The 27,767-nt window shown below is 35.9% G+C and overlaps 2 protein-coding genes across 5 annotated transcripts; one reads left to right on the forward strand and one right to left on the reverse strand.

Annotated features, from left to right (window-relative positions):
* Positions 1 to 5,525: 5,525 nt before the first annotated feature.
* On the forward strand, positions 5,526 to 26,507 carry LOC125683320 (uncharacterized). 4 transcript variants are annotated; one of them, XM_048924369.2, is made up of 5 exons: positions 5,526 to 5,692; positions 20,149 to 20,300; positions 21,204 to 21,384; positions 22,466 to 22,555; positions 25,526 to 26,507. In XM_048924369.2, the coding sequence occupies exons 2-5, from the start codon at positions 20,151 to 20,153 to the stop codon at positions 25,684 to 25,686; spliced, it is 582 nt and encodes a 193-aa protein (XP_048780326.2). In that variant the 5' UTR covers positions 5,526 to 5,692; positions 20,149 to 20,150; the 3' UTR covers positions 25,687 to 26,507. The 4 variants fall into 4 exon arrangements, with proteins under 4 accessions (XP_048780326.2, XP_055998076.1, XP_048780325.2 ...); XM_056142101.1 differs by having other exon boundaries at positions 5,542 to 5,692; positions 21,204 to 21,321; XM_048924368.2 differs by lacking the exon at positions 5,526 to 5,692 and adding an exon at positions 19,700 to 19,840.
* Positions 11,151 to 19,971, reverse strand: LOC125683325 (thioredoxin domain-containing protein 17-like). The gene is made up of 4 exons (XM_048924374.2): positions 19,741 to 19,971; positions 16,744 to 16,825; positions 14,889 to 14,970; positions 11,151 to 11,237 (listed from the first exon to the last, which is right to left on the reverse strand). Exons 1-4 carry the CDS (start codon positions 19,877 to 19,879, stop codon positions 11,169 to 11,171), a joined length of 372 nt encoding a protein of 123 aa, XP_048780331.2. The 5' UTR covers positions 19,880 to 19,971; the 3' UTR covers positions 11,151 to 11,168.
* Positions 26,508 to 27,767: the final 1,260 nt, after the last annotated feature.

Raw genomic sequence — 27,767 nt, forward strand, 5'->3', positions numbered from 1 at the left:
ATCATAAGGAATACAAAATTATGAGTTGAGCAAACACGGATCTCTGAATATACCAGAAGTGGGATCAGATATCTATGAGGAGCAAGAATCCGTTGTTGACCGGTCACACAAGCTGTGAGTCCTATATCTTGATCAAGTAAAAGGAGCAATCCGTAGTCAAGATCAGTGTGAAAATTGGTTTAAACGAGACTGTTGAATCCCCTGTGGCATCAACTTGTTTTTCAGTAGCCTCCCTCGATTTAAAAACTGATCATAATATACAGAGTGACTAATTTTCCACTTCTTATAACTCACGTATACTAGCGCCTGTAACGTAATGCTGTATAAAGTATATAACATTACGTACGTAACGTAATGTAATGTAGTGCCCTTAACGTAGTATCTTTAACGTAATGTAACGTAGCGCCCTTAACATAGTATCTGTAACGTAATGTAACGTAGCGCCCTTAACGTAGTATCTGTAACGTAATGTAACGTAGCGCCCTTAACGTAGTATCTGTAACGTAATGTAACGTAGCGCCCTTAACGTAGTATCTGTAATGTAATGTAACGTAGCGCCCTTAACGTAGTATCTGTAACGTAATGTAACGTAGCGCCCTTAACGTAGTATCTGTAACGTAATGTAACGTAGCGCCCTTAACGTAGTATCTGTAACGTAATGTAACGTAGCGCCCTTAACGTAGTATCTGTAACGTAATGTAACGTAGCGCCCTTAACGTAGTATCTGTAACGTAATGTAACGTAGCGCCTGTTGAGGAATTGCACTGTTAGGATTTGTATTAAATCTGGAATAAGTATAAAACACGCTGCTGTGTGACTATTGATGGAGAAATGGTGGTGGTAAAAACTAAATCTGAGACGTTTTCTGGTTAATTAACAGGGTAACATGAACAAAATTGTGTTTGACGTTCGCTGTGAAAATTCTGAAATTATGCCACAGAGTTCGGTCATTATCGTCTGTAATTTCCGGATTGGGCAGTCTTTTTGATGACATTATATCAATATCCCGTCGACGGCTCCGGGCTCGTGATTTATGCGACATTCCAAAACAATTGATCTTATATCGCCCTTTGTCGCAATATTTGATTTACACTGTTTTTGTCTTCAAAACTAGTTTCATTAAGCTTTGAAACACAGACACATTTTTCTATTTCATATTTTACCTGTTTTGTTCTTCAAGCATATTCTTTTATCGTCAATACATCCGTAATGCAGACCTTTAAAATAATGGTAATGTTTAAGATCCCAACAAACTGTCTTTCCACTCTGGTGACGACTAAGACATTGCAGAATGGAACTTGGCAAACTGTCGGAATAATTCAAGCTTCACAGAGAGTGGTCTAAACGTACTTTGATACAGGCCAATTTTTATTTGTTTCACAAATTAAAAAAAAAATGAACCAAAGGCGTGAAGAGCGAATGTGAAGAATCAGATTCTATTTCACGTTTAACTGTTTTACGTTATTTAGCCATTTTAAATGTATCAACAGTGAAATGTTACATGGTTTACCCTTTATAGTTGACTGGGTGAAGGCGTCTGTAGTTTGTCTGGGTGAAGGCGTCTGTGGTTTGTTTTGGTGAAGGCATCTGTGGTTTGTCTGGGTGAAGGCGTATGTGGTTTGTTTTGGTGAAGGCGTCTGTGGTTTGTCTGGGTGAAGGCGTCTGTCGTTTGTTTTGGTGAAGGCGTCTGTAGTTTGTCTGGGTGAAGGCGTATGTGGTTTGTTTTGGTGAAGGCGTCTGTGGTTTGTCTGGGTGAAGGCGTCTGTGGTTTGTTTTGGTGAAGGCGTCTGTGGTTTGTCTGGGTGAAGGCATCTGTGGTTTGTTTTGGTAATGTTCTAAGATTGACTCTGGGGAAGCCTTTACTTCTGCTTCGGTGATAGTCTACATACTTGTTTCAATGGAAATGATTAGGACTGTCTCAATGGATATTTTATGGTTGTCTCCTTAGAGGCTTTTACAGTTGCCTCGGTGGTACCCTATGTAGTTTTCTCGGTAGAACCTTTTGTGGTTGCCTAAGTGGTTGTATCGGTAGAACCCTATGTGGTTGCCTAGGTGGTACCCTATGTGTTTGCCTAGGTGGTACCCTACGTGGTTGCCTAGGTGATACCCTATGTGGTTGCCTAGGTGATACCCTATGTGGTTGTCTCGATGAAACCCTATGTGGTTTCCTAGGTGGTACCCTATGTGTTTATCTTGTTACAAGGTTTAATTGTTGTCAGCGTGGGAAATTCACAGTTATCTCGTTTAAACATCATATTATATGGATTGTCTCTATGCATGCCTCCATGATTTTTATTCTTGACAGAGAATCAAAATACAAATGGACTGTGACACAGTACTTCCCTCTTATAGACAATTCAGTTTTGTGTTTTCATGGCAGCGCACATCTGTCAAGCAACCTTAATATATTTTCACAAGGTAAGGGTTTTTCCGTCCGCTCCACACAAACCCTTGGCAGGTTACGTCACTAAAACTATTCGACCTTAGAACCAATGAAAACACGAGATTCAGGGATGTCAGCACGTTTATTTCTTATCACCGTCTTCCTTGGAAGACGGCATATCATAGTTGAAGTATTTTACAGCCTTCGGACAATCCACTTCCTCTCGTTTGTGATTTGTAGAAAATGCATGATGTGGAAATTCTAATTTATTTCATTGGTTGAAATTCTTGAAAGCAAGGGGGATAATTTGCTAATGATCTAATTTATGTACGCCTTAACAATTTTACAGACTTTTTCAGGTGGCAGGGGACAGTTTCTTTGGTTCTGAAACATGTGGATAGGGGGTATTCATCAAAGTCAGATTACGACAGACTAATGAAAAATCATATTTCCCTTTTATGTCAATACTTGTATTTCATATTAGTGTAGTTAATAAATTATGACCCTAAATTACATGTACTGGTGCTGGTGCACAAAACATGCTCTGAGCAGGTTCCCCTTTTTTGTTTTGATTTTCTCTCATTTGGGCTAATCCGCACCATCCCCACACCATCACAGTACCAAACATGGGGATTTAGACACTGTGCACAATCAAGAACCCTATCTGCCCTTCTCAAAAATCTACCTCTCATATGGGACCATCCACCTTCCCTCACAGCGACAGACCTTTCGCTGGACCCTGCATGTTTCACCGGAATTTCTTCAGCAACTGACCACGTGTCTTAGTTTCGTATTTGCACCCATCTATATGCTAGGAATCATGGTGACACCTACATGTTGTATATCAACATTTTTATTCAGCACTCAGTTACATTTGACATGCATCCTAAAATTATTGTATACATTTTTACACATGTAATATCATTTCAAATGTGGGGCATTTCCTTTTTTTTTTAAAAAGTTGAACGGGCCTATAGTGCGAAACTGTCCCCTGCTACCTCAATCTTAAAAAAGAGAGAAAACGAAGAGAAGAAAATTGCAATATAATGAAACTGACACTTAATCTTATTCACAGCAACCTTCAAAACATTTTTATAATTCAACAAATAACAGAAATTGTCTTGTTTTTTGCACACAAACCTTAAAATTCTTCTCCATAAAATTTGGGCAATCCCCAGCTATTAGATATTTTTTGTTTCTTGCTATGTGAAAAATAAATGTAATTCTATTAAACGCAATGAATATCTGCTTTTCACTGTTTTCTTGAGTTTAAGAAGAAACAATGCTGTCTATTTTCAGTACAAATATCAAACTTCAAGGTCATACTAGATTAATTATTATACAGTAGTTTCTACACGTAGCAGATGTTTTTAAAAACTTAATCTTATATGAGATGTAATTACCGTTTTAGAAAAGTTTCATTACGTGGCCATTTGTATAAAGTTTGTCCTAAAGACGGCAAGTTTTATTAACAAGAGGCCCATGGGCCACATCGCCTACCTGAGTCACATTGGCCCATATCTGAAGACTTTACATAATTATATATTTGCATGTAAAACCTTAGTCCATATTGTGGCCCCAACCTACCCCTGGAGGCCATGATTTTTTTAAACTTGAATCTGCACTATGTCAGAAAGCTTTCATGTAAATGTCAACTTCTTTGACCCAATGGTTTTTGAGATTAATTTTTTAAAATAATTCTATGTAAAACTTTGATCCCCTGTTGTGGCCACAACCTACCCCTGGGGGCCATGATTTGAACAAACTTGAATCTGCACTATGTCAGGAAGCTTTCCTGTAAATGTCAGCTCCTCTGGCCCAGTGGTTCTTGAGAAGAAGATTTTTAAATGACCCAACCCAAATTTTGCATTTTTGTGATTATCTCCCCTTTGAAAGGGGCATTACCCTTCATTTGAACAAACCTGACAGCCCTCTACCCAAGGATGCTTTGTGTAAAGTTTGGTTGAAATTGACCCTGTGGTTCTGGAGAGGAAGATGAAAATGTAAAAAGTTTACGACGCCGACACCGACGACAACAGACATTTTACGCAAATTATGCAAATTAACTCATTCGGATTAAAAAGTATTCAAACTAATTTTCTTTAATTATGTACATGTATTCTCAGAGTCAGATAGTGAACGCCCCATTTCGAAATATTCGTGATCACGTTATGTTGTACGCGGAATTTCAAAAGTCAACAATTATATGGCGATATGAAAGCATGGACGATCTGCAGGCTGTTGGCGGGACAAATTGATCGATAAATTGATTGACTAATTGTTTTTACGTCCAGTCGAGCATTTTTCACTCAAACTGAGACTTCACCAGCTTTAGGCTTTAGGAACCACATATTTAGACCTATGATTAGCGCTTAGGTGCCAACGCTATCGGCGACACGGGACCTCCGTTTTAAAGGTCATGATATCCGAAAGAACTGTGATTCTCATTTCTAAATACCGAGCGTTTGGCGAAGAAGCAATCGCTACCTATTTTAACGTCTTAGGTTTGATGCGGCCATGGCACAAGCAGGGCTCGAACTCCCGACCTCTCGGTTACGAAGCGAACGTTCTACCACTCAGCTACCGTGACCGGTTTCAGCGATAAAAAAGAGAGAGAGAGAGACAGTCAGACGAAAATAGCGTAGAGAGAACCACTTTGAGCAATGGAAGGGGAGTTAAATTTCATTTCTAACATGAAATCCCATTCATTACGACTACATACTGTAAATCTCCCATGGTGTTTCTAAAATTATATTGTTTTCGTGCGTGTGCGCACATCCACCATTTCTCCTCACATTGAGTAGGCCAGTATTCCTTTAATACCCATATATAATTTGTCTAAATTGTCAAATCGTATTATTTTTCATAGTTTATCATACTGACAAAATGTTGATCTGGTTTTTAACATCGAACAAAATACTGTTTAATATGGCATATATATACATGTACCTTTAAACAAATTTACTTTGGTCTCCAAAACAAGCTTAAAGCGGAGAAGCCATCCATATCGCAAGACTTGTGTCATAAACAAAATTTATATTATTTGAAACAAACATCAACATTTGCAACATTAATTGGAATTTGTTTACATTTAGCAACTTAGAAAAGCTGTCACTCGATTGGTTAGATAATTCAGAACATCCGATAGATGTCGCCACTATGAGCCACATGTTTTGTGGCGATATCTTCTAATGTCGTCTGGGGGGACGGAGTGGATCGAAAACTGTTGGTTTGCAAAGATGTCTGAATAAGGTTTCCCTGAAATATCCATATTGCAGTATAAAAAGAAAAGCAATTATAACACTGCACGTAAGTTCTTTTTAAAATTTATTAATATAAAATCTGCCTGTCAAATGTTCACTTATTGTTTGTTTGCTTTGATATAGTATATATATATACATGTATGTCTTTTGTTCTTAATGTGTGGTATGCGCTATATACAGTAATTTGGACTAAATACTTTGTCATATTAGATCTGACCCTATCCTAATTTATGATAAAGATAGTTTCTGTGTAATTCTGATAAAATACTACCTTGACATTGTCCCTAATGTGTACCGGTAGGCAGTTGCATAAGAAATTACGTTTTGTGTAAACATTGAGTCGATAAGTTAACACATGCTGTGGAATTCAACTCGACATTTATATACATTGAAGCAGGGCTTGAAGCTAACCTTTTGTGTCACCATTCCAGCCGGACTGATGGGGTATAATTTCAACCAGTCCACAGAAAAATTTACCAGTCCAACAGACAATATTGTAACACTTAAATGTGGGATTTATATTTACAAATCAGATTTGTCTGATATCTACATATCGAAGCATGCCAAATGTGTGTATAAAATTTCATAAATATAATTTCCAAAATGATGCTTTAGAAAATTCACCAGTCCCATCGGACTGACTAAAAGAAATGTCAGTCAGTCCGCCAGATTTTTAACCAGTCACAGACTGACGGGCATATGTTAATTTCGAGCCCTGTGAAGACGTTTTATCTATTTACCATAATCATTTAAATTCATATGTAGATTTGATATATCCCAATGAATTCGAAATATAAAAGACGCCACAGTTACCTCCACATTTGCTTCGTACTTGGGTATTTTATTGAAAATATATTTTAACAGCAAACTAACAACACAACTTTATGACAAAAGGGATTATTTCAGCTGTTCAATCGTCAATTTCCCGTATTTATATAGCATATTCCATTATCACTTGCATATAGTGTTTATTTCTCTTAACTGATTCGATACGTAAGAGCTTGTTCTGCGCGTGATCAGTTTTTAAATCGGGACAAGCTACTGACAAACAAGTTGATGTTACAGAGGTTTCAACAATCTCGTTTAAAGTCAGCATTTCGCAAATTCTATGGTCGATATAACGATCTAGTTTGCCAGTACAACCTGTCACCGTCTGGCGTATTTCATACCAATTACTAGGCCGTTTTTGGCACATTGATTCTGACTACGGATTACTCCGTTTACCTGATCAAGATATAGGGCTCATGGCGGGTGTGACCTGTCGAAAGGGGATTCTTTCTGCTCCTAGACACCTCATCCCACCTCTGGTATATCCAGGGATCCGTGTTTGCCAAACTCTCTTATTTAGTTAGACTTACTCAAGTCTCTATGTTGTTTTTATTACATTATCATTTCATCCAAATTTTACTGTGTTTTCTCTGCTCTCTACCATACTTAATGTCACCAAACATAGAGACTCTCTATGTTTGGCATTATCAAAAGTATTAAAGAGAGCACTGATTATTAAACATAGAGACTTGAGCAAGTCTATTATTTAGTATGTTATAGGAGATTTATCACTGTTCGTTATCTTCACCTTTTCATGAGGAAGATGTGGACAGTTCGCATAGAGTTTGTGAGAAACCAACGAAGGAAGCATGTGTCTCTACAAATCCTGCTAAGTAATGATCGGTTTGTTGCCTATTTGTTTTGTAATTGATCCCTGAGTATGCTTTTTTTTGCCAAATGCTTTTATATTCTATGAATGTTGGTGATTTTCTCGTACAACGTTTTTTTTAATAAATCAAATACATTTTTTTCTGGTAATTCAGAACAGTATAAATTTTACGAATCACAAAACAACAGCCCGCACTGCGGAAAGCAAAGCAATGCTGGAAAGATGTATGAAAGTTACGCGTACCACTTCACTAGTTATGCGATTTCAAACTTTATAACTTGAAAATATATATGTCCAAAATCAAAGGTTTTGAAAAGTCATATACAGTGTAGTAATGTCAAGGTCAAACCTGTCATTGAAAATGTTTTGTTACAAACACATATGTACATGTACTTAAGTTGAAAGTCTTTTCTGGGAGAAGATTTGAACAAAATAAAAGATATTGAAAAGTAAGCTCATCTGAATGTTTTATGCCAATGTCAACAGCAGGAGATTAGATTCGACTCCTGATTTGATTTCCATATCGCGGAAAAGGTTTTGTCACTTTCAATTCTTGACAAATGAACTCAGAAAATCTATACCACGGCTGTTTAACATATTGAATGTAAATGTTTTTTAACCGTTCAAAATATATGGCCATGGTTGTATTTTTTTGTTGTTGTAGTTTTTTTTTTTTTAAGAACTTGTGTATAATAGAAAATGTCACAGAGAATTGATATGGTTTCAACATATCAAAGCCTTGTATTTTAGGCATCACATTTTATATATTAGCTGATTGAGGACATGCGCGATGTTTCTCAATAATATCTCATAAATTTCCGTTATATTCCACGTACACTTGCATTCTTTTTCGTCTCTACAAATAACTGGGGTAGATAACGATGTCTATTTTAGAATTGCCATATTTTGATTGTTCCTAGTTGCTGCAAGTAAAAATGTAACGTCAGCTCATGCAATACAGTAAGTTGTATAAATGGACATTGCTGTAGTAGAGAAGGTGGAGAAATTGGGTATCGATCCCGACCCTTGCAGTACTAGTTAGATGATCTAATCGCTGAGCTACTCAGTCTTATATACAAATCTTGGTAATGTTGCTACAATATCAAATTTAAACCTATATCAGAAATTATACAAGAACTCTTCATATCGAGATGATAAAATGATTTTAGAGAAAATGTCAGAGACGTAGCATTGTAAGCCAAGCCCCCACTTGTACACAACGTAACCCGTTCTACTATAATACACTTACGGTTTTTATGCGGAGAAATGAGAGAGAGAGAGAGAGAGAGAGAGAGAGAGAGAGAGAGAGAGTATTGGTATGAAGTTGTCAAGCTAAAGGTGGTTCTTTACACTACAATTTTATCTAATGGCTTATTTTAGCAACTTGTATGAAGCATGATTTCACTATCGAAAGAGTGATACAGGCTCTCAGTAATCTTATATGATTTTTTCTCTCAGAATTATAAAAAATGTTTTGTTTGCAGATAAAGAGCCTTTAAAGTCCAAACTTAGGTTTGATTTGATGCTTGATATAAAAATCTAATAACACCTGCGAGGAAAACTCATGTAAATGTTCTAATCTTTTAAATCATAAAATATATATGTACATTATAACGGTTTTTTGTTAAATAATTTTAAATATCGACTAAAATCTTCAAGAAACATGTCATTTTGAAAGAATATATACTAGTAAAACATACATTTTGAAAAGAAATGGCCATATTTCAGAAACATCGCTATTTTTATTTAGATTTGAATCAAATAAGAGAAAAGTATTGATCCCGATGAAAATTTATAGAAATTAAAAAGTAATCGTAATGTTGCTAATTTTATGCATTTTTCATCAAATTATTATTATTCATCAAATGAATTAGTAAACCATTTACATCAAGGGAATGTAGTTTTCCTCTATCACTATTTTCTTTTATAATTCCGATCGGGTTCGGTTCAAATAAAAAAATAAATAAAATAAAACAACAACCCCGCAATATTTCTGAATTTCAATTTCTTTTTGAATACATTTATCCGATTTTAGCCGTAGATTCAAAAATATTAACAAATAACGTTACCTGAATCTCATAATGCATCAAATCACGGCGAAATATTTGGACTAAATAAAGCAATACAAGCGGTAATTGACGGTAAATAAATTGAAAAATAAACGAGCAAATATCTAAGTTACATATTTGTGATTGAATATACATAACTTTATGGAATCAGAGTGAATCTGAAGCACTAAACCCGTCAAATCAGCAGAAAATGTCGATTCTTGAATCATCGTCATCCTGTCAGTAATTCCTGCTTGTTGTTTTCGATGTGTATTGACATCGGTGGTCACCATGCAGTTTGGAAAAAGGCGAAAGAGAGGCACCGAGCACGTGTAAGATTTGTAAACAATGTAACATGCCGATTTTATAGAAAATTCACTATCAAAATTTCATTTGAGTGGCACATAAATTTGCGTAATTATTACATTTAGATTTATCGACATCTATTAACAATAATAACTTTCATTCATATGTCGATTCGATATATCCCTGTGAGCTCGAAATAAAAGACACCACAGAGTCGTCCGCTTCTGCTTCATACTTAGATATTTTATTGAAAGTAGACATTACCGGCAAATTGACAACTCAGCTGTATGACAAACGGGATGATTTCGGCTTCTCCATCGTCAACTTCCCGTATTTATGTAGCTATATTCCATTATCACCTGCATATGGTGTTTATATCTCTCAACTGATTCGATACGCAACACTTGTAGTACATCTTGTCATTCATGAATCGATGTAATAATTTAAAACAAAAGAAACGCGTAGTTACTCACGTCAATTTCCGTCTTTGTATTATGACCTCGGTCTCAGCAACCCGACTGTGTTCGGCAATCATCGTCCCCTTGTGCCTGGGCTGCGTTCAAGATCGTAGCGGCTAGCCTAGGGGCTAGGTATGGTGGTTGATTTGTGCCATTTTACAATGTGGTGTCTTTTCGTTTTGAGGCGAAAAGTAGCTGATATCATTTTGTCATCTTTACGTTATTTCTGGACAAAAAGTTGCTAAATATCGTTTTGTTGTCTTTTCGCCTCGAAATAACAAAAAGACGATAAAGTGTAAAATGGCACAAATCAGCCGCCATACCTAGCACCAAGGATCTTGATCGCAGCCCTGTGTATGGTATACGACACAATTAATGGCGGTTTATACGAAACGTTCATTGTGGGTATGCTCTTATAATCCCTTGTTTAATTTGCTGAATATTTCTTCAGATCTCAGGGATAATATCAGTTATAATACCTATAGGTGTTATTTGAATTGAAAAAATACCGTCAGTTACAGCTTGTATTGCTTTAAATATCTCTTATTTGCAGGCAACATACATTTTTTATCATTTCGGAATAAATACCCAAAAATTCATATAAAAAATGGAGAAGTTGTATTACTCTTTCAATGATTAAATCATACTTCATAAGAGGTGTTCTAACTATCCAGTAAATGAAATGAGCCACCTTAATGTCCGCAATATCAATGCCTTATCCCTCCACATGCACACGGATGACCACAGTAAAAGTCGTGTACGTTAAATTAAGGTTTGAGGACTTTGTTGCCCTTAGGACACCATCCGTACGAAATACATTGTAAAATAAATATTTTCAAATAAATATAGATGTATTTTCAGTTGACAAAGATTTCCATGTACATGTATATACAGTATGTTAGCGTTGTAGTCACAAGTATACTCCTGCGTTCCCTACGATGTTTGACAGTGTTTATTGGTGTTCGCTCTTGGTATAAAAGTATAGAAAAGTATTTACAGAGAAATCATTAACTGTGTACAGCGATAATATCACAATTTTATGTTTCTATAAATTTATTCGTCAGAAAACAACATTTGCACAAGGTCGTCGTTTGCGCACTGTCCTTCTTCCAGCCTTTGTTTCTACAATAAAGAAGAATGACATATCTGTGTATTAGGACTTGTTCGTTTATACGGAAGGTTGTTTTGATCAGATTAACAGTGGTATGATAAAACATGTACCATTAGTTTATTTTACACAAAACAAACTTGTTTCATCTCAAGCACACAAAATAGGTTAGAAAAGTAGATTAAAAGAATCATGTCGACAAGGTGTGATTATTACTTGTGAAGCACCATTGGCCACTCAGAATCACGAGTAATAATGAACCAGCAATGACAAACACAATACACATATACAAAGTAGGTATGAAGCACTGTAGATTGCAAGGACACCTGCCGAATCCAAACCTCAAGGAAAGTAGAAGGACTCACTTAGACAAAGAAACATGGAATGTATTGCAAAACCAAAGAGAATTTCAAGCATTTTATCGTGAATCGAGTGAATTTTGAATAATTTGATATAAAGAACAAGAAATTCTCAATAAATAATTGAAAAGCTAACTGAAAACGAAACCAGCGTTACTTTTACTCTACGCGCGGTTCATAATGTATATTTACTTATTCTGAGAAATTCACTTCGTTTTATAAAGTCCACTACACAGACATTGATTAATCACAACAAATGTTACAACTGCTTGTCCGAGGACCTGATAGGTTCATTACAAGTCAGGCATTTATCAGTGATATTGGTAGCTGTACTCTGCTGAATATAATGGCCTTCATAACAGCAGTATCGAATTCAGCTAACGCGCGTCATGAAGCATGCTGGCGTGAAGTGTTCATACCCTCAATAATGAAATCATATCTTATCTTTTCATTCTACTTTCATCTCTGTCGGAATTTCCAGCTGTTGAACTATATCGTACATGTACTGTGTTTGTAAAGATTCATACTGCATTGTTTACAACTGCAACGAATTCCTCAGGAAATGTCTATCATTACAATGTGAAGATGTCAATGGCGAAACATTGGAGATATATCATATATCATGTCTCTATAACAACGTCTATGCATTTTATGTAGGCACTTACAAATAGACTCGTGTATGAGAAATCGTTCATTACATTGAATAAAGCTTGTGTCTCACTCGTTTTCAAATTGGTGATACGGTATTCTAACAGAAAATCAACAAGATCTCATAAAGCTGGTGAATGAAATACAAGTAGTCCCGAGCATACCTACCAGGAGTGATGCGGTGTACAGGATTAACCACAAATAATACCTTGCAAATCCAAAGTTTCCAAAATCGGTTTACACCACCAAATATTCCTTCTGACTGGTAAATTGTGATTGTTTCTTAGAACAAAGTTTACACCATAAAATATTCCCTCTAAACGGTAAATTGTGATTGTACAGGCCCTGGTAAAATTATCAAAATGGCCGGTATTACGAAAGACAACTCGAAAACTCTGGTAAGACAGATGTAACAATTATTTGTTTGTAAGGTAGATCTAATTAAGTAACCTGCATGCTGTGTCTCCACTTTATGTGTAACTTTTGTTTATATTTATGTTTATCTATTCTATGAACTGTATAGGTCTTGGTAATAAACAATACCATACTGCCTGACACTGCAACGAAATATATACATTATTAGGAGAATGTATAGATCTAAGAGATAAAGGGTGGTGAGAGCTTGCGGAAAAAGAAACACAACTCGTGTTTTGGATTGGATGATTGATTGATTGTACATGTACCTCTCGAGAATTTTTCACTTATATGAAGAATTTAGGCCTATGATCGGCGCTTAAGGACTTTGAGTAGGGAGGGATCTTTATCGTGCCTCACCTGCTGTGACACGGGACCTCGGTTTTTACGGTCTCACACGAAGGACCGCCTCATTTAGTCGCCTCTTACGACAAACAAGGGATACAGGGCGCGAAATAAACGTGGCCGTCAGTTCGTGACTAGTTTAAAGTATGGCGGACTGACATACATTTGTTTTAGTCAGTCTAATGGCACCGGTCAATTTCATAAAACATCAATTTGGAAAACATACTTAAACATGCATTTGGCATTCCTCTGTAGGTATTAGAAGAACCTGATAAGTAAATTATATAAATCTCACATAGGTGTAACTGTTACAATATTGAGGCATATCTAGTTAAATTTCATTATTTCATTTTAATAACATTAACGAAATATGTATATTATTGTGCAAAAGCGAAATATCACGCTGAAACAAAACACGCCGTCGCGCTGAGGACTGCGCTAATACACAACATGTCGTCGCACTGTCACGCTAACACGCTGTTGCGCTATCACGCTAACACACAACACGCCGTCGCGCTATCACGCTGATACACAACACACCGTCGCGCTGTCAAGCTAACACATTGACACACAACATGCCGACGCGCTATCACGCTAATACACAACACGCCGTCGCGCTGACAAGCTAACACGCTATTTCGCTAATACACAATCGAACGCGACTGTAAAATCGCGACGGCGTGTTGCGTGTTAGCGTGACAGTGCGACTGCGTGTTGTGTATTAGCGCGACGACGTGTTGTGTATTAGCGCGACAGTGTGTTAGTTTGACAGCGCGACGGCGTGTTAGCGTGACAGCGTGTTGTGTGTTAGCGTGATAGCGCGACAGCGTGTTGTGTGTTAGCGTGATAGCGCGACAGCGTGTTGTGTGTTAGCGTGATAGCGCGTTTAAAGAAATATTTAAGAAACGCGCTATTACGATTTTGCACATGGCCCTATCCGGACACCATAAATTATTACTGGAAAACTCTGGTGGATTGGAATTTTTTTTTTGCAGACTGGTTGAAATTATACCCTATCAGTCCGGCTGGTGACATAAACCGTTAAGTTTCAAGTCCTGGGGTACTGAGGACCTATTCTAGCCCGGATCATAACAATAGAAAAACCTTATCTTACCAGAATCTCTAATCATCTGTCACATTTCACACTCTCCAAAGTTATTCAGTCAATCATAAAATGTTTCTTTCGTTTGGATGTGAATGCAATCCAATATGTAGTTTTAATGCCATCTTGTCCACACATAAACACACACACACACATATATATACACACATACAAAACACACAATGAACATACACATACAAACACACTGCACATACACAAACACACATACAAATCAAAATGGACACAAAAATACAAGCAGAGAACACATACATTTAAACACACAGTGAACACACACACACAGAGGACGGAAACATCATAGAGGAAACTAGCTTACCATCAATATATCAGGTGTTTACACAAAATAGGACTTGTATGAATGTAGGGTTGTATTGTGTTAAAAATGCATGAAATATATATATATATATATATATATATATATATATATATATATCTTTATATATAAAACCCGAAAAAGCATAAATATTAATGACCATGTCAAAATATGTTATCGATGTAATTTCTTTTCAATGGTTGTATATACAGGGTTCACGTGTGTGTGTGTGTGTGTGTGTGGGTGGGTGTGTGTGTGTGTGTGGTTGGTGTGCATGCGTACGCGCGCTCGTGACCTAAAAGGATTAAAATGATTGATGTCAATAGTTCAGCATCAAATAGTGTTAATGGTATTTTATATTCTAATTTCATATGCACCCATTATTGGTGAATCTTTGTCAGTTTAATAACATACACCTATATGTATTCTCCTTTCTATCTGTGTATATTCATGTAAACAAGTTTACCTTTCCAACGCGCAGTAGTGTAGGCACGCACTTGAGTTGTAAACTGGGTTCTTTCCTAAAGGCGTTCGATTGATCTTTCCAGCTACAGAATATATAATAATGAATCAAAGATACCAGTCATCCCAGCATAAAATTTTAATCAATATGATATGATGTATACGTATATCTTAATTCATTGTATGCAGTCGTATCACTGTAATATCTTTATTAAAGATAAATTTGAAATTCTTAAAACATATACTGACATATAGATATAATTATATTATCATATATATAGGTTTGGTACAAAAAAAAACACACCCCAAAAACAAACAAAAAACCAAACAAAAACCCCGTAAAAGTTCTGGATTTATGCCATGTACAAATCCAGACACATTGATATCTTCTGTACATATTTTTCAAAAGCTTGAATATCTTAGTGTCAGAGTTTAACTATACTAGTATATCAAGGGCGGATCCAGAGGGGAGGGGGGTCCAGGGGGTCCGGACCCCGCCCCCTTTTCGCGGACCCCAAAAATTTAGTTACTCAATTTTAAAAAGACATTGAGTCAAAATGATATGAAAGGTGGATACCTACATGTAATTGCATCATTCAAATTTATCAACACCAGTATATCATTTAATTATTGGATAAATAAGACGAAACATTGATACATGTATATATTCACAATATTTCAGTCAGATACAATTCTTAAAAAGTACATGTAACATTAAAGTTTTGTTTAAGAAGCAGACAATTGAAAAGTGAAAAAGAAGTGCCAAGAAATGCTCAGAATGCAGGATTTTGCACCATTTACCTAGACCCCTGGCTTATTGGAAGTAACCTTTAATCAGTTTTATCATTATTATCTAACATCAGATCTGAGTAGGTACATGTAGCTATAACAATGACTAGACTGGGGGGGGGGGGGGGGGGGGGGGGGGGGGGGGGGGGGGGCAAGTAGTAAATAAACAAAGCATTTTCGTGTATAAAACTGTCTCAAGATCCTCCTAAGATGTTATGTACACAAGCAAAAGGTGTAAATGGGGGTGGGGTGGAGATTGTAGAAAATAGCTAAAAGATCAAGTGCTGCCCCCCCCCCCCTTTTCAAACATTCCTGGATCCGCCTATGTATATAGTATCCAAGTGTGAGCTACTGTACTGTATACGTCATGTGTACACATGGAAATTTGTACGTGGAGGTAATTTACACTAAATAATAAAAAGCTTATTATCGTAATGACCCACGTATCAGTTACATTGTATGACATTTTGTAGGAAAATATATTTGCATCGAGGAATTAACACCCAGTATGTAAGGTCATAACATGAACTCCGCATTTTGTAATAGTATACGAAAGATAGAGTGGGCATTTTGCTTAACATTAAGGAACATGCCCCAAAGGCATGAAACCCACCACTACCACCCCACCATGTCATGTCGCTTCTCATGTTCACTGTGACGTCAGTCATATCCGAAATTCCATTTTTGGACTGAAACTGAATACTGTCATATTTAGTATGATGAGTTTTTTATGTTGTTGACATCACAGCAAAAATTTCATCATGTGTAAATTATATGTACATGAATATAGGCCTACACACGAGCAAGATATTTTAAAGGTGATTGCGGTATCGCGAGACATTTCGATATCCCTGAGACACAGATACACTGATGTCATGGATGTGTACTCCAATCCATTGTACAGAATGACAGATTAAGGAGGGCGTATGGTGCAAAAATATTTAGTACTCTTACTACTCTATACTATAGGCCAAAAAATTGCCACACCAATTACTAACATAAAGCAACCAAGAGACTACTTACAAAGCCCTGTCTCCCACCCCGCAGTGGATGAAGTCCACACTACTTACAAATCCCTGTCTCCCACGCCGCAGTGGATGAAGACCGCATCCTCCTCAGCATGTTTCAAATTTCTCATCACCACTGGGTCAGCTGGAAATCATACATCATTATTCAGTTACCATGGCAACGTATTTACATTTACCAAAGTAAAAATATTCTCGATAATAAGATCTACATCATGTACATGTAGTACACTGTTAAATTCGACATAAAAACCTTTTGTTTGCGCTTTTAAAGATGGCTCTTTACACCAACACTTTATTTTTTTTACTCGTATAAGCATATAATTTAATTTACATGTTAAACACTTTTTCATTGGTTGAAAAATCATTGGAATATCTCATCCAACGAAAACAAATTGCCCGAACTACTATTGGAATGTAAGGGATTCCTCTGGGTGCTTCGTATTTATATATCTATTTATGGATAGGGAATCCTGAAAAGAAAAACTTTACAATTCTATCGATCTATACAAATTTATTCAACAAAACAAAACAAACAAATATTAATTTTGCAAAATGAAATAAACATGGCTATTTGAGGACAACCCCCCCCCCCCGAAAAAAACACCTCTGCTTCTGCAATTCCAGGCTGAGAGTCAAATGTATTCAACCGGGGGTGACAAATAAAATTATATTTTCCCGCGTTTCGATAGAATAGCAGGAAAACGTTGTTATTCACTATGTGTATTTAAAATGATATAGCGTGTATAGTGATAGTGGCATGATCCATGAATGGTATTCAGGTTTTGACCAACAGAAATGCTTAGTAAGGGGTTTTTAAGAGCTGATTTTCTTAAAGTATCTACTTCCTAGTGGCCGTTCTGCACGGGTTAAACAAATCTAACTTAAGGAGGTATGCTACACCAGAGAAATTTGATGTAGATGAAAAGTGGAGGATATGTACAACAATATTTTGAAGTTGAATATTTTCAAATTTACTTTATTTTGTCAAAAAATACAGTTTTAGTAGAAGGTAATCTGAAAAAAATAAAAAAAACAACAAAAAAACCCTGCTGGACTCGAACCTGCGACGTACAGTTCAGCATTCGGTATTCCAACCTACTGAGCTACTCGGCTACGTATTTAAATGGAAAAGGATATCGATTTTTTCATCCATGTTTTTAAAGGAAGTCAGCCATTACGACGATGTACAGTACTACCTTAATGTATATTGTTTATATCATTGGTATTTTGTGAGGTCCGTTCAAAAACTCCCTACATCCTGTGGCACTTGGCAACGGACACAGGTTTTCTAGAATTTTTCATAGGTAAATATCATTTTATCTCTAGTTCTAACCTGGTCGGCCCTGATGTTTGTTTTTGCGGGGAAAATTTAACAAACATCTTTATAGGGTTATAAAAAACAAATTAAATATATACTTATTGCTACATTTGGGCAATATAATATGTATCAAACTAGCACCTACAGGGATTTTTTCACCCCTGGAATCCAGGGGTCAGGGCCCTCAAGTTTGGGGGAAAAAGCGATACTTGGTAAAATTGGGAAATTAGTTTTATACAAATTCTAAGAAAAACAAGCAAAATGTTAACCAATCAATGTAAAAGTTATACGGTACCAATTTTGATGCACAAGATGCGCATTTCGACAAATAATGTCTCTTCAGTGATACTCAACCGAAATGTGGCTGGCTTAAACAAGCCTTAATTTCCGGTTTTTGGCAGAGAAAAAACTGTCACAAATGTTTTGCAACAGAATGGCACTGATGTTGGATGGCCCCTCATGGCATATTCTCATCAAAGCATCCATCATTTGGGAATTTTGAGGAATCATTTTGGGAAAAACACCTGCTTTGCAGCATTGGGAATGGGGCCGAATTTCGGTCCTTTACAGACCCTAAAAAAAATTCTGACCTACATATTTATAGCATCTTGCACGTGCTCAAGAGCTGAGGAACTATTTACTTCTTTAAATTTTGTTTTATCGTTATTCTTTGTAATTCTTTTTTTTTCTATAATAATTTAGCTGTTTGCTTTTAAAATTCATTTTTTAATTTAAAGATTTCGGTGTTACTTGTATGACACCCCTCCCCTATATATTTTGTTACTATCATATTTGTTTGCGATTGTGGGCTTTCATAGACAGATGACATACTTTTCGTATCTCCTTGAAGAACAGGTATCTGAATTTTAATCAGTAAATAGATATAAATAGAAACAAAATGTGTTCGTGAAACACAAATACCTCCGATAATGGCCAATTTCAAAGATGGCCAATGTCACAAGAACAAATATCTTGGTACCAGTAGAAAAAACCTGTCACAAGAAATGCTCATGTGCAATAAGAAAGTTCTAATATGTATCATTTAGAAGTTATGACCAATGTCAAATTTGTTGAAAGTAGGTCAAACTCCAAGGTCAATGTCACAGGGTCAAACATTTTGGTACCCAGGGAAAGGTCTTGTCACAAGGAATTCTCATGTAAAATATCAAAGCTCTAGCACTTACTGTTCAAAAGTTATTAGCAAGGTTAAAGTTTCAGACAGAATTACAGAATGACAGAGAGGAAAAAAGCAATATGCCCTCCGACCTTCGATCTCGAGGGCATAAAAAGAAAGAAAAAAACTAGGCCCTATATAGATAAAGTTTTTACTTTCTTTTTTCTATCTATATCTATTTACTAATTAAAATTCATATACCTATGCTTGAAGCGAAGCTCCATGAAATGCGCCTTTAAAGAAATTACACAGGAATACGGTTATTTTTTAATCCGCATGAGGTAATTTTTTTTTTTTTTTTTTTTTTTTTTTTTGCTACTGCCTGGCTGAAAACAGCATTTTGTTGATATATTTCGGAATACCAATGTCGATACTTAAATGTCGCTTTTTAGTTTACATACCTAATTTCCTATCATGAATATTAGAGATTTACTTAGGACCCGAAGCGAAGTATTGTAATTAACAAGTGAGATCGATCATAAAACAGTCTCTGATGATGATGACAAAGCGAGGTCGCCATTAGCAATACTGATTAGAGTTACAATACCTGACACACAATCCGGGCACCAGTTATTCCCGTCAGCATCAGTGGATCCCGAAAACAACGCAAATATCGTCTTTCCTTCATTTTCAGCTACAGCTTTTTGGTAAGCATCCAAACCCTCAACATGAATTTTTTTAACCATCTTATGTAGATGTGCAGGAACAATGAAACACTATACAAATCACACGTGAAAGAGAAAGTAGAGGCGGTGTCGACGAAATATACAAAGTGCACACGACGGAAAATATTATTCCGAGAAAGACCAGGCGAATGAAAATCGAATGGATTTTTAAATATTTCATAGTTATGAATTCAAATAATACCCACAGAAACGATGGTACAGCTATTTTCATGTACAGGTAAGGTGTATTTAAAAATAATTACATGTGCATTTCTTTTTAAAATTGTCAGACATGGCTGAGTGTGGGTTTGGGATGAGACTTGCTATTGCTTCCATCAGTAAGCGTTTCCCTCAAGCTAGAAACATCAGCACAACGTGGCTGGAGGGACGATTGCACCACAGTCAGGAGTCTTCCAGCTCCACATCGCCTGTCAAAATCCTGGTCAGAACTTAGCATCCTTTTAAGTGTATACAAAATCATGAGAGACTTCCTCATTTCTCTCCATTTTATAAATGTAGCACTAGTACACAGGGGCCCCATCATATCACGGTCGGACTCAGACTCAGTTGGGATGGGGGGAGCTCGGACATTCCACCCACCTTAATTATTTTAGCGTGTATAAGCGTTTTGTTTTACGCAAATAAATAAAAAAGGCTCCATTAGAATATAACTTTATAAATGACAAATACAATTATTCTTCATTTATTTATTGTTTTAATAGTGCATACGTACATTGGTACATTGACTGTCCTTTCATTGGCACTACATGTGTAGTAATGCATAAAGAGATTAAAACGGCCAACATCCACATTGATATCGCTTTTAGCAAATATTTTCTATCAAGGGACCAAAGCATCCTTGCATATTATGTCATATTGTATTTATCTAATTTACCGGGTGGGTGTAAATACAAAAATGTTTTTCAAAAATTACAATGTGAGATTACTCTACTTTTGATTCAACACACAGACTGTTCATGTATAAAAGTTTAATTCGAAGTTTTACAGAAATGATTGACCTTGTACATGGACGTCGTTTACCAGTTTCTCCCTGTTTGTTAACAGATTTATACAATATTTACAGAACACCTAATTTTATTGACATTGATTTTTGACTGTTATTTTTCTCTTGCTTTGGGGATTATTTGAAAATTATATGAAAAGTTTGTAGGTGATATTTTATTTCTGATCAATTTGATTTACGACTTGCGGCTATCACAGCCGGTGCTCTAATCCACATGGCTTCTAGATTAGGAAGATATCATATGAATATAGAATATGCTCTATTGACTTTGACCATTGATGGATTTTGAGCTATCGATAACAAGTTTACTTTTTCATACAGGACTGTAGATCGGAAGAGGAGTTTAACATCAGTCACATAGAGGACGCTGTTAACATCAACTACGAATCGCCTGCAGAAGAGATCCTTACGGTGTGGAAGATAGACCAATCAACACATGGTGATCACTCTCACGGAAATTCTCTTGTTAATACAGAAGCTGTGATAACAAGATGTTTCACAAGTATACTTGTTACCTTGATTACTTAGCCATTTGATATCAAGATATTCAAAACGATCAATATGACTATCACACCAAAGCGTCAAATACAAAAATATATACATGTATACATAAAGCACTAAAATGACCAACGAAACAAACAAATAGATTGTCAAATTTTCGTAACGACCATTCCCTTCATCAGGGCAAACAATTCAATTTAAAAAAAAATAAAAAAATTTCAAAATAGCTAGCACTTAATCTATGAAGGTATTTACACCACACATGTTTATTGTGTCTATTCATTTTTATTAAGAGGACCTCATCTATTTTCTCAGTGTACGGTTAGTGCACTGTAAAGGTTTAATGTGTAGAAACCAATGATTTGGCGGGAGTTTGCTTCTATAGTTAAAATGTACACATTAACATTAGTCAGCTATTGGCCATAAATACCAATCTCTCACCAGAGGACGTATTACGCTGCGCTACAACACCTCTGTCAACGTCTGAATGTCAAGATTCTTGGCAAAACTTATTTCTACCTATTGCATTATAAAGTATGATTTTAAAAGTTTTAGTGTTAAGCTTAAAATCTTACAGTAAGTTCACAAAAACAACGAATTCCATGATTATTCTAGTATTATTGGATGAATGAATATTTATATAAAACCCTTTAATTCGCTCAGGTGTCGCATATTTACCAGCTTCTGTGTTTATAAAATTCAGACAAGTGTTTGATTTGCTTAGATATGATCATTACAGTTTGATATGCTAAGTTAGTTTTAGTACGTTTTGATATGATTTTTAGACGTTGACAGAGGTATTAGTGGAGCGTAGCGGGAACGATAACTCTGGGTAGAAATTGCATAAATACACACCACGTGACAAAACAAAACATTGATTCCCATCACTCAGGTATAGGAGTACTGGAATGAAAATGCGCGCCAATCGTGATTAATTAAAAATCAGAATAATAGCAAAAATCTAATGAGCACTCAAAGCATGTCCACTAATATTTACAAAATGATCATCATGTAACATTTTGATAGACCCTGTATATGTATATTCTTTTGATAGACCCTGTAGATGTATATTCTTTTGACAGATGCTGTGGATGTGGTTTGCTACTGTTCTGTAGGATACAGGTCTGCGTTAGTGGCTCAAAAACTGCAGGACCACGTCAGGAAATCTACCGGTATTTACCGCGTCATGATGAGTGCGAGGCCATTGTAAATTTTAATATTCAGTGGACTTTGTATTGTAGGGAGCATATAAAAAGTTGGAAAATATTCATACAGAATCATAATTTCAAACCATGTCTAGTCATAGACTCGCATGGCCCCCTAAATTAAGAATTTATTCTATTCTGATTATTCCTTATTGTTGGGAAGTGTACAACTTTTGCTGGATGTTTAAACTTTTGATTAGTGAGCGCATGGAGAACATAATTCTTATTGTTACTTCAGATGTATTTCCCTGAGACAGGTTATTGGTAGCTGTAAAAGTGTAGCTATCCGGAAGAAACTGAGAATTACCTACAGAACTGCAAATCTATCCCTTAATTTGAAAAACAACATCCGATTTACAGCGCATCTATTTTCTGCGCGTGCTTCCGATACATGTACGATGAAAGGTGAAGAAAACGAACAGAGATCAATCTTGTGACTGCTATAAGCAATACAAAATAGAGAGTTGGGCAGACACTGACCCTGGACACACCAGAGGTAGGATCAGGTGCCTGGGAGGAGTAAGAATCCTCTGTCGACCGGTCACATCCGCCACGAGCCCTGTATCTTGATCATTTAAGGTAGGTCCTTAGTCCTGGACCTACTTGTGATTTCTCAAAAATTTGAGTTTAAATACTTAGATTGTTTATTTGAGGGTATGATAAAAACAAAAAAATGGGAGGTTGTCAGTATAATGAGTAAAGTATGGTATTTAAATTACGTGTACCCCCATTTGTCAAACGGTAATATCAGAATTCATTGAAGAAGTCCTAGAATATGTCCATAAAATTTTGTTTGAGGTATGATGCTGCAATTTTTTTCCTCAAATATGACATAAATATGTCTAACTAAATAATTAAAAGTGAAATTTTAACACAGTTTCATGTTTTTTAATAATGGTGGTACAAAATTGAACCCAATACAGGCCCTCGGCAGTCAAAAATACGGCACTGCAACACCACTAGTATGAATATTTTGAAAATTTGACTTGTGATTTTTCATTCAAACTCACATATTATGTTCACATGTGAATGCTTGTTAAAATACATTTAAAAAATCTGCCCTTTCTCAGCATAATATTTTCACAGCATCTCAATTTATATTTACATTTTTTGGCCAAAATAGCCATTTTGAAGATGATTTTCGCATAATAGAAGATAACAAATATATACCAACATAACAAATATATAACAAGTGCAGAATTGTTTTTATTTAATTCCACAAGTGCATTATTGCATATCATGATTTTTTTTTTATTTACAGATAATTTTAACATGTAATACCCCTGTATATCAATTAAACAAATATCTACCTCTGGTTTTATGTGTGAATTAGATGACAAAAAATGGAAAGAAGATTGGAGCCATAGTCTACTCAAATATAAGTGATTGAGTGTTATTGTATTCATTTTACTAAATTTAAGACACTACAGCTCATTTTGCGCAAAAATCATGAAATAACAATTTTCCCAGCGCTTTCTCAATTTTTGTTGCATGGTTGAAAGTATGAACTTTACGAAAATAACACTTATCTAAAGTTAAAAATTATCGTTTTAACGTAAAAATTAATACTTTTTGATGGCCTATACAAAAAATATGGAGTCTCCTCCTTTTAGTCTTCAGACGCATGCGCATAGACAGTAAACAGTGCATCATGTCGTCCAGTGAGAGAAAGTGTAGTTGATAGATCTAGAATTTTGACAGATTCTGTGAGAAAAGAGGTAAAAATAGAAAGGAAGAGATTAGCCAAAGTAATCGGCCATTCGGGTGCAAAATTTGGATTTTCATTCACAATCTGTGGCGTAAAAAGGGAGGGGGATACTGGCCTCCTAAATCTGCCATTGAGACTAGCTGCGAAGACACTACGTTTGAAAGTAAGTGCTATTTTTATCAGAACACGACACGTGTTAGTTGTAAAAACATCGGTCAGTTGGAACATGGAAGGGTTTCTGTTGAAATAATGATTTATAATTAGCTATTATAAGGAGCTGGGAATAATCTTATGTACTTGAAAGGTGAGTGTGGACCCCCTTGAAGGGGAATTTAGATAATTTCCTACACAACACCTTTGCTGTCATTCAAAACCACGTGATGTAAATAAGCATTCAAAAGTCCGAGTCAGCATGAAGAAATCTTTGAATTCCGAACGATCTTCAAAGCGCAGTTGAGAGTAAATTGATGCATCCCAATTGTTCAAAATTGTCAGTATCGATGTGAATTTTATCATTTTATCAATATATGGTTTAAAAAACACTTCATTAAAATGTGGAAAATGAGCTGTAGTGTCTCTTTAAGGATGTATGCTACACCAGAGAAATTTGATATGGATGAAAAGTGGAGGATATGTACAACAATATTTTGAAATTGAAAACTTTCAAAGTTACTTGGTCAAATATACTAGTAAAAGTTTCGTTGACCATTAGAAATACTTTAGTTGAGCATTGTAAACAATAAACATGGAAAAATGAAATTTGAAAATTTTCATCTCAAATCGCGTCCAAAGCTCATGTCACTTTAAATAAAACGATATGTCACGCACCTGACCCGTGCGCATGAAAAGTTGCGTCATGAATCCTTGATTTTTATAACAGGCGGGTCTGTCGCTCCCTGGACTATCCCATTCTTTTTCCAGAGAGATACAGTTCTGTAGCTAAATTAATAGCAAAGTACAAGCTTAATTGGTATCATAAGTTATGAAGGTCCATATGCAGAAAATGAATCCTATTTTGCAGTATCCTTGTAAACATACATATAACAAGAACTAAAGGTGACGTTTGAATAGACAACGACATGCCGTATCCTTCAGTAGTGACGTCACATTACAATAAATGATACAAAGCGTGATAAATATTTTCACACAAGAATTTAAGTTTGAAAAATGTGTAGCTTAAATTTTAAAGATTTCAAGGACCCCTGTTTTATGCATTCTTTTATTTTCAGAAGACAAAAATCTTTCATTCTACAATCTGAAAGGAGGTCTATTTAAATGGGCCAATGAGAACAGACGTATGGTCGACTTACAAGGAGAGATAACCAAATTCGCCCATCCCTATAACGCCGTGTTTGGGAAATTACTCAATTCTGAATTACACAAGTCTTAGAAGGACATCTCTGGATATCAGCACGTGAAATTCACACGTGTAGGTCTAAAAATATGATAGCTTGAGTAGTAACGGGTCAAACTGTTGTATGATATACATATGGAACCATTCGATGCGTTTCTGCATGCTGGAAAGATGTTTTAAAAATATGTATGTGTATATTTGTAGGCATTCTACAATACGATGTATGTAACATTGTTTTATTATCACACTGACAAAATATTCAACTGAAATACTAGCTGCAGAACTGTAGCTCTCCGGAAAAAATTATGTTGACAGACCGGAGAGCTACAATGCCACTCATAGTAAAAACTGTATATTAGTAAAACGTTTAATACCAACATAGTAAAACTGTACATAATTTTTTTCGGAGAGCTACAGTTCTGCAGCTACTGAAATACATATTGCTGATTATAGTTTGTGACCAACATGCATGCGTTAATTGTTAGGCACATACTTGAGAAATGACTGAGGAAATTACACTGTACCATGGTAGGGATGTGTTTGAAACGAAGGGTGTATATAATGTAATTCCCTGCAGATTGTAATACATGTTATAAAAAATTACAAATATGACCTACAAAAGCAATGGGACCCAATGTAGATTTAGCACTTGGAATGAACTTTCAAATTTTGGCGGTCATTTGGCTAAAATTGATATAGTTAATCACATGTAGTGAGCGGGCCAAAGTTTAGTATTGAGTATTTATTTAGTATTCATTTGAATGTATATTACCACAGCAAAAATTCTACCAGGATTGACGCGCTGGAGCGCCGACAATCGTAGGCTTATGTTTTCATTCAATAAATTATAAACTGTTTCTTTCTTGTTATTATGGAATTACATTGACAACTAAGAGCATACACGAACCTGGGTTGGAATATGGTGGGAGTCTGTCCCGTATACACTACATTTCTGGTTGCCGCGACCCAATCAGTTCCAAAATGACCTTACAAATCTATATCCAATTTCTAGAATCTGAGATTTTGAATTTTGATAAGAGAAATTCAAAACATTGCTGCTTAGGAAGAAAACTTAATACTGGAGGCAGAACAAAAATCAAAACTGTCTACATCTGGCCTGTGCCCGATAACGTTAGCGAAGTATGTGCTATTTAGGGGTTAGCTGGATCTACAGTGAAGGCGTTTAATACCAAATTTTCATACAATTACCTTTCCCTTAACAAATATGACCCAGGAAAATCAAAAGTTTCTTTGTGATAAATCTTGTCGTACTTCGTTCGAAATATTGAAAGAACTTTTGGTATCATCGCCCATATTACTGTATCCAACATTAAACAGCAAATTTATATTGGATACAGATGCAAGCTTACATGGTACTGGTACAGTACTTTCGCAACTACAGGATTACCGAGAATGTGTAATTGTTTACACTAGCAGAACTTTGATCAGATCTCAACGTAGATACTGTATACCACGCCTAGAACTACTTTCTGGAGTTACTTATGTTCACCATTTTCGCCACTTTCTTTGGGGCCGCAAAGTTCTTATTGGAGCAGATCATGCTTTTCTAATACGGCTTTAAAAAAAAATCAAAAACCCTGAAGGAATGGCTGGAAGATGGATTAGCGCATTGGATACTTTTAATTTTGAAATTGAACATAGAAGGGTACGCGGAACTCCAATGCTGACAGCCTCTCTCACAGACCTTTATCTATACCATGCACACACTTCGATTGCAACTCAAAATTAAAGCACGAAAACCAGACTTACATGTACATTTCGAAGGAGAAATTAAAAAAAAAAAAATCTCCCAAACACGACGATTCGACTGAATCTGTTATTATACATGTATGTCCTATCGCATCGATCTACAAATCAGGTATGTGATATTGAGAATTTACCCACTAAGTAGATGTATGCACAGTTCAAATACATGTATTTCAAGAATGGGAAATCGGAGTTGAAGCGCCACCTACTTAAGGTTCATCAAACCAAAGCTGAAGACATTGCAGAGGAATTAGAACACAACCCCTTTGAAAAAATCAACAACAGGTGTAGATATCGCCGAAGGTCATAAATACCAAACCCAAAACTTCAACCGTTCGTTGATATACGAC

The sequence above is a fragment of the Ostrea edulis genome, chromosome 6, assembly GCF_947568905.1.
Source record: "Ostrea edulis chromosome 6, xbOstEdul1.1, whole genome shotgun sequence".
Lineage (NCBI taxonomy): Eukaryota > Metazoa > Mollusca > Bivalvia > Ostreida > Ostreidae > Ostrea > Ostrea edulis.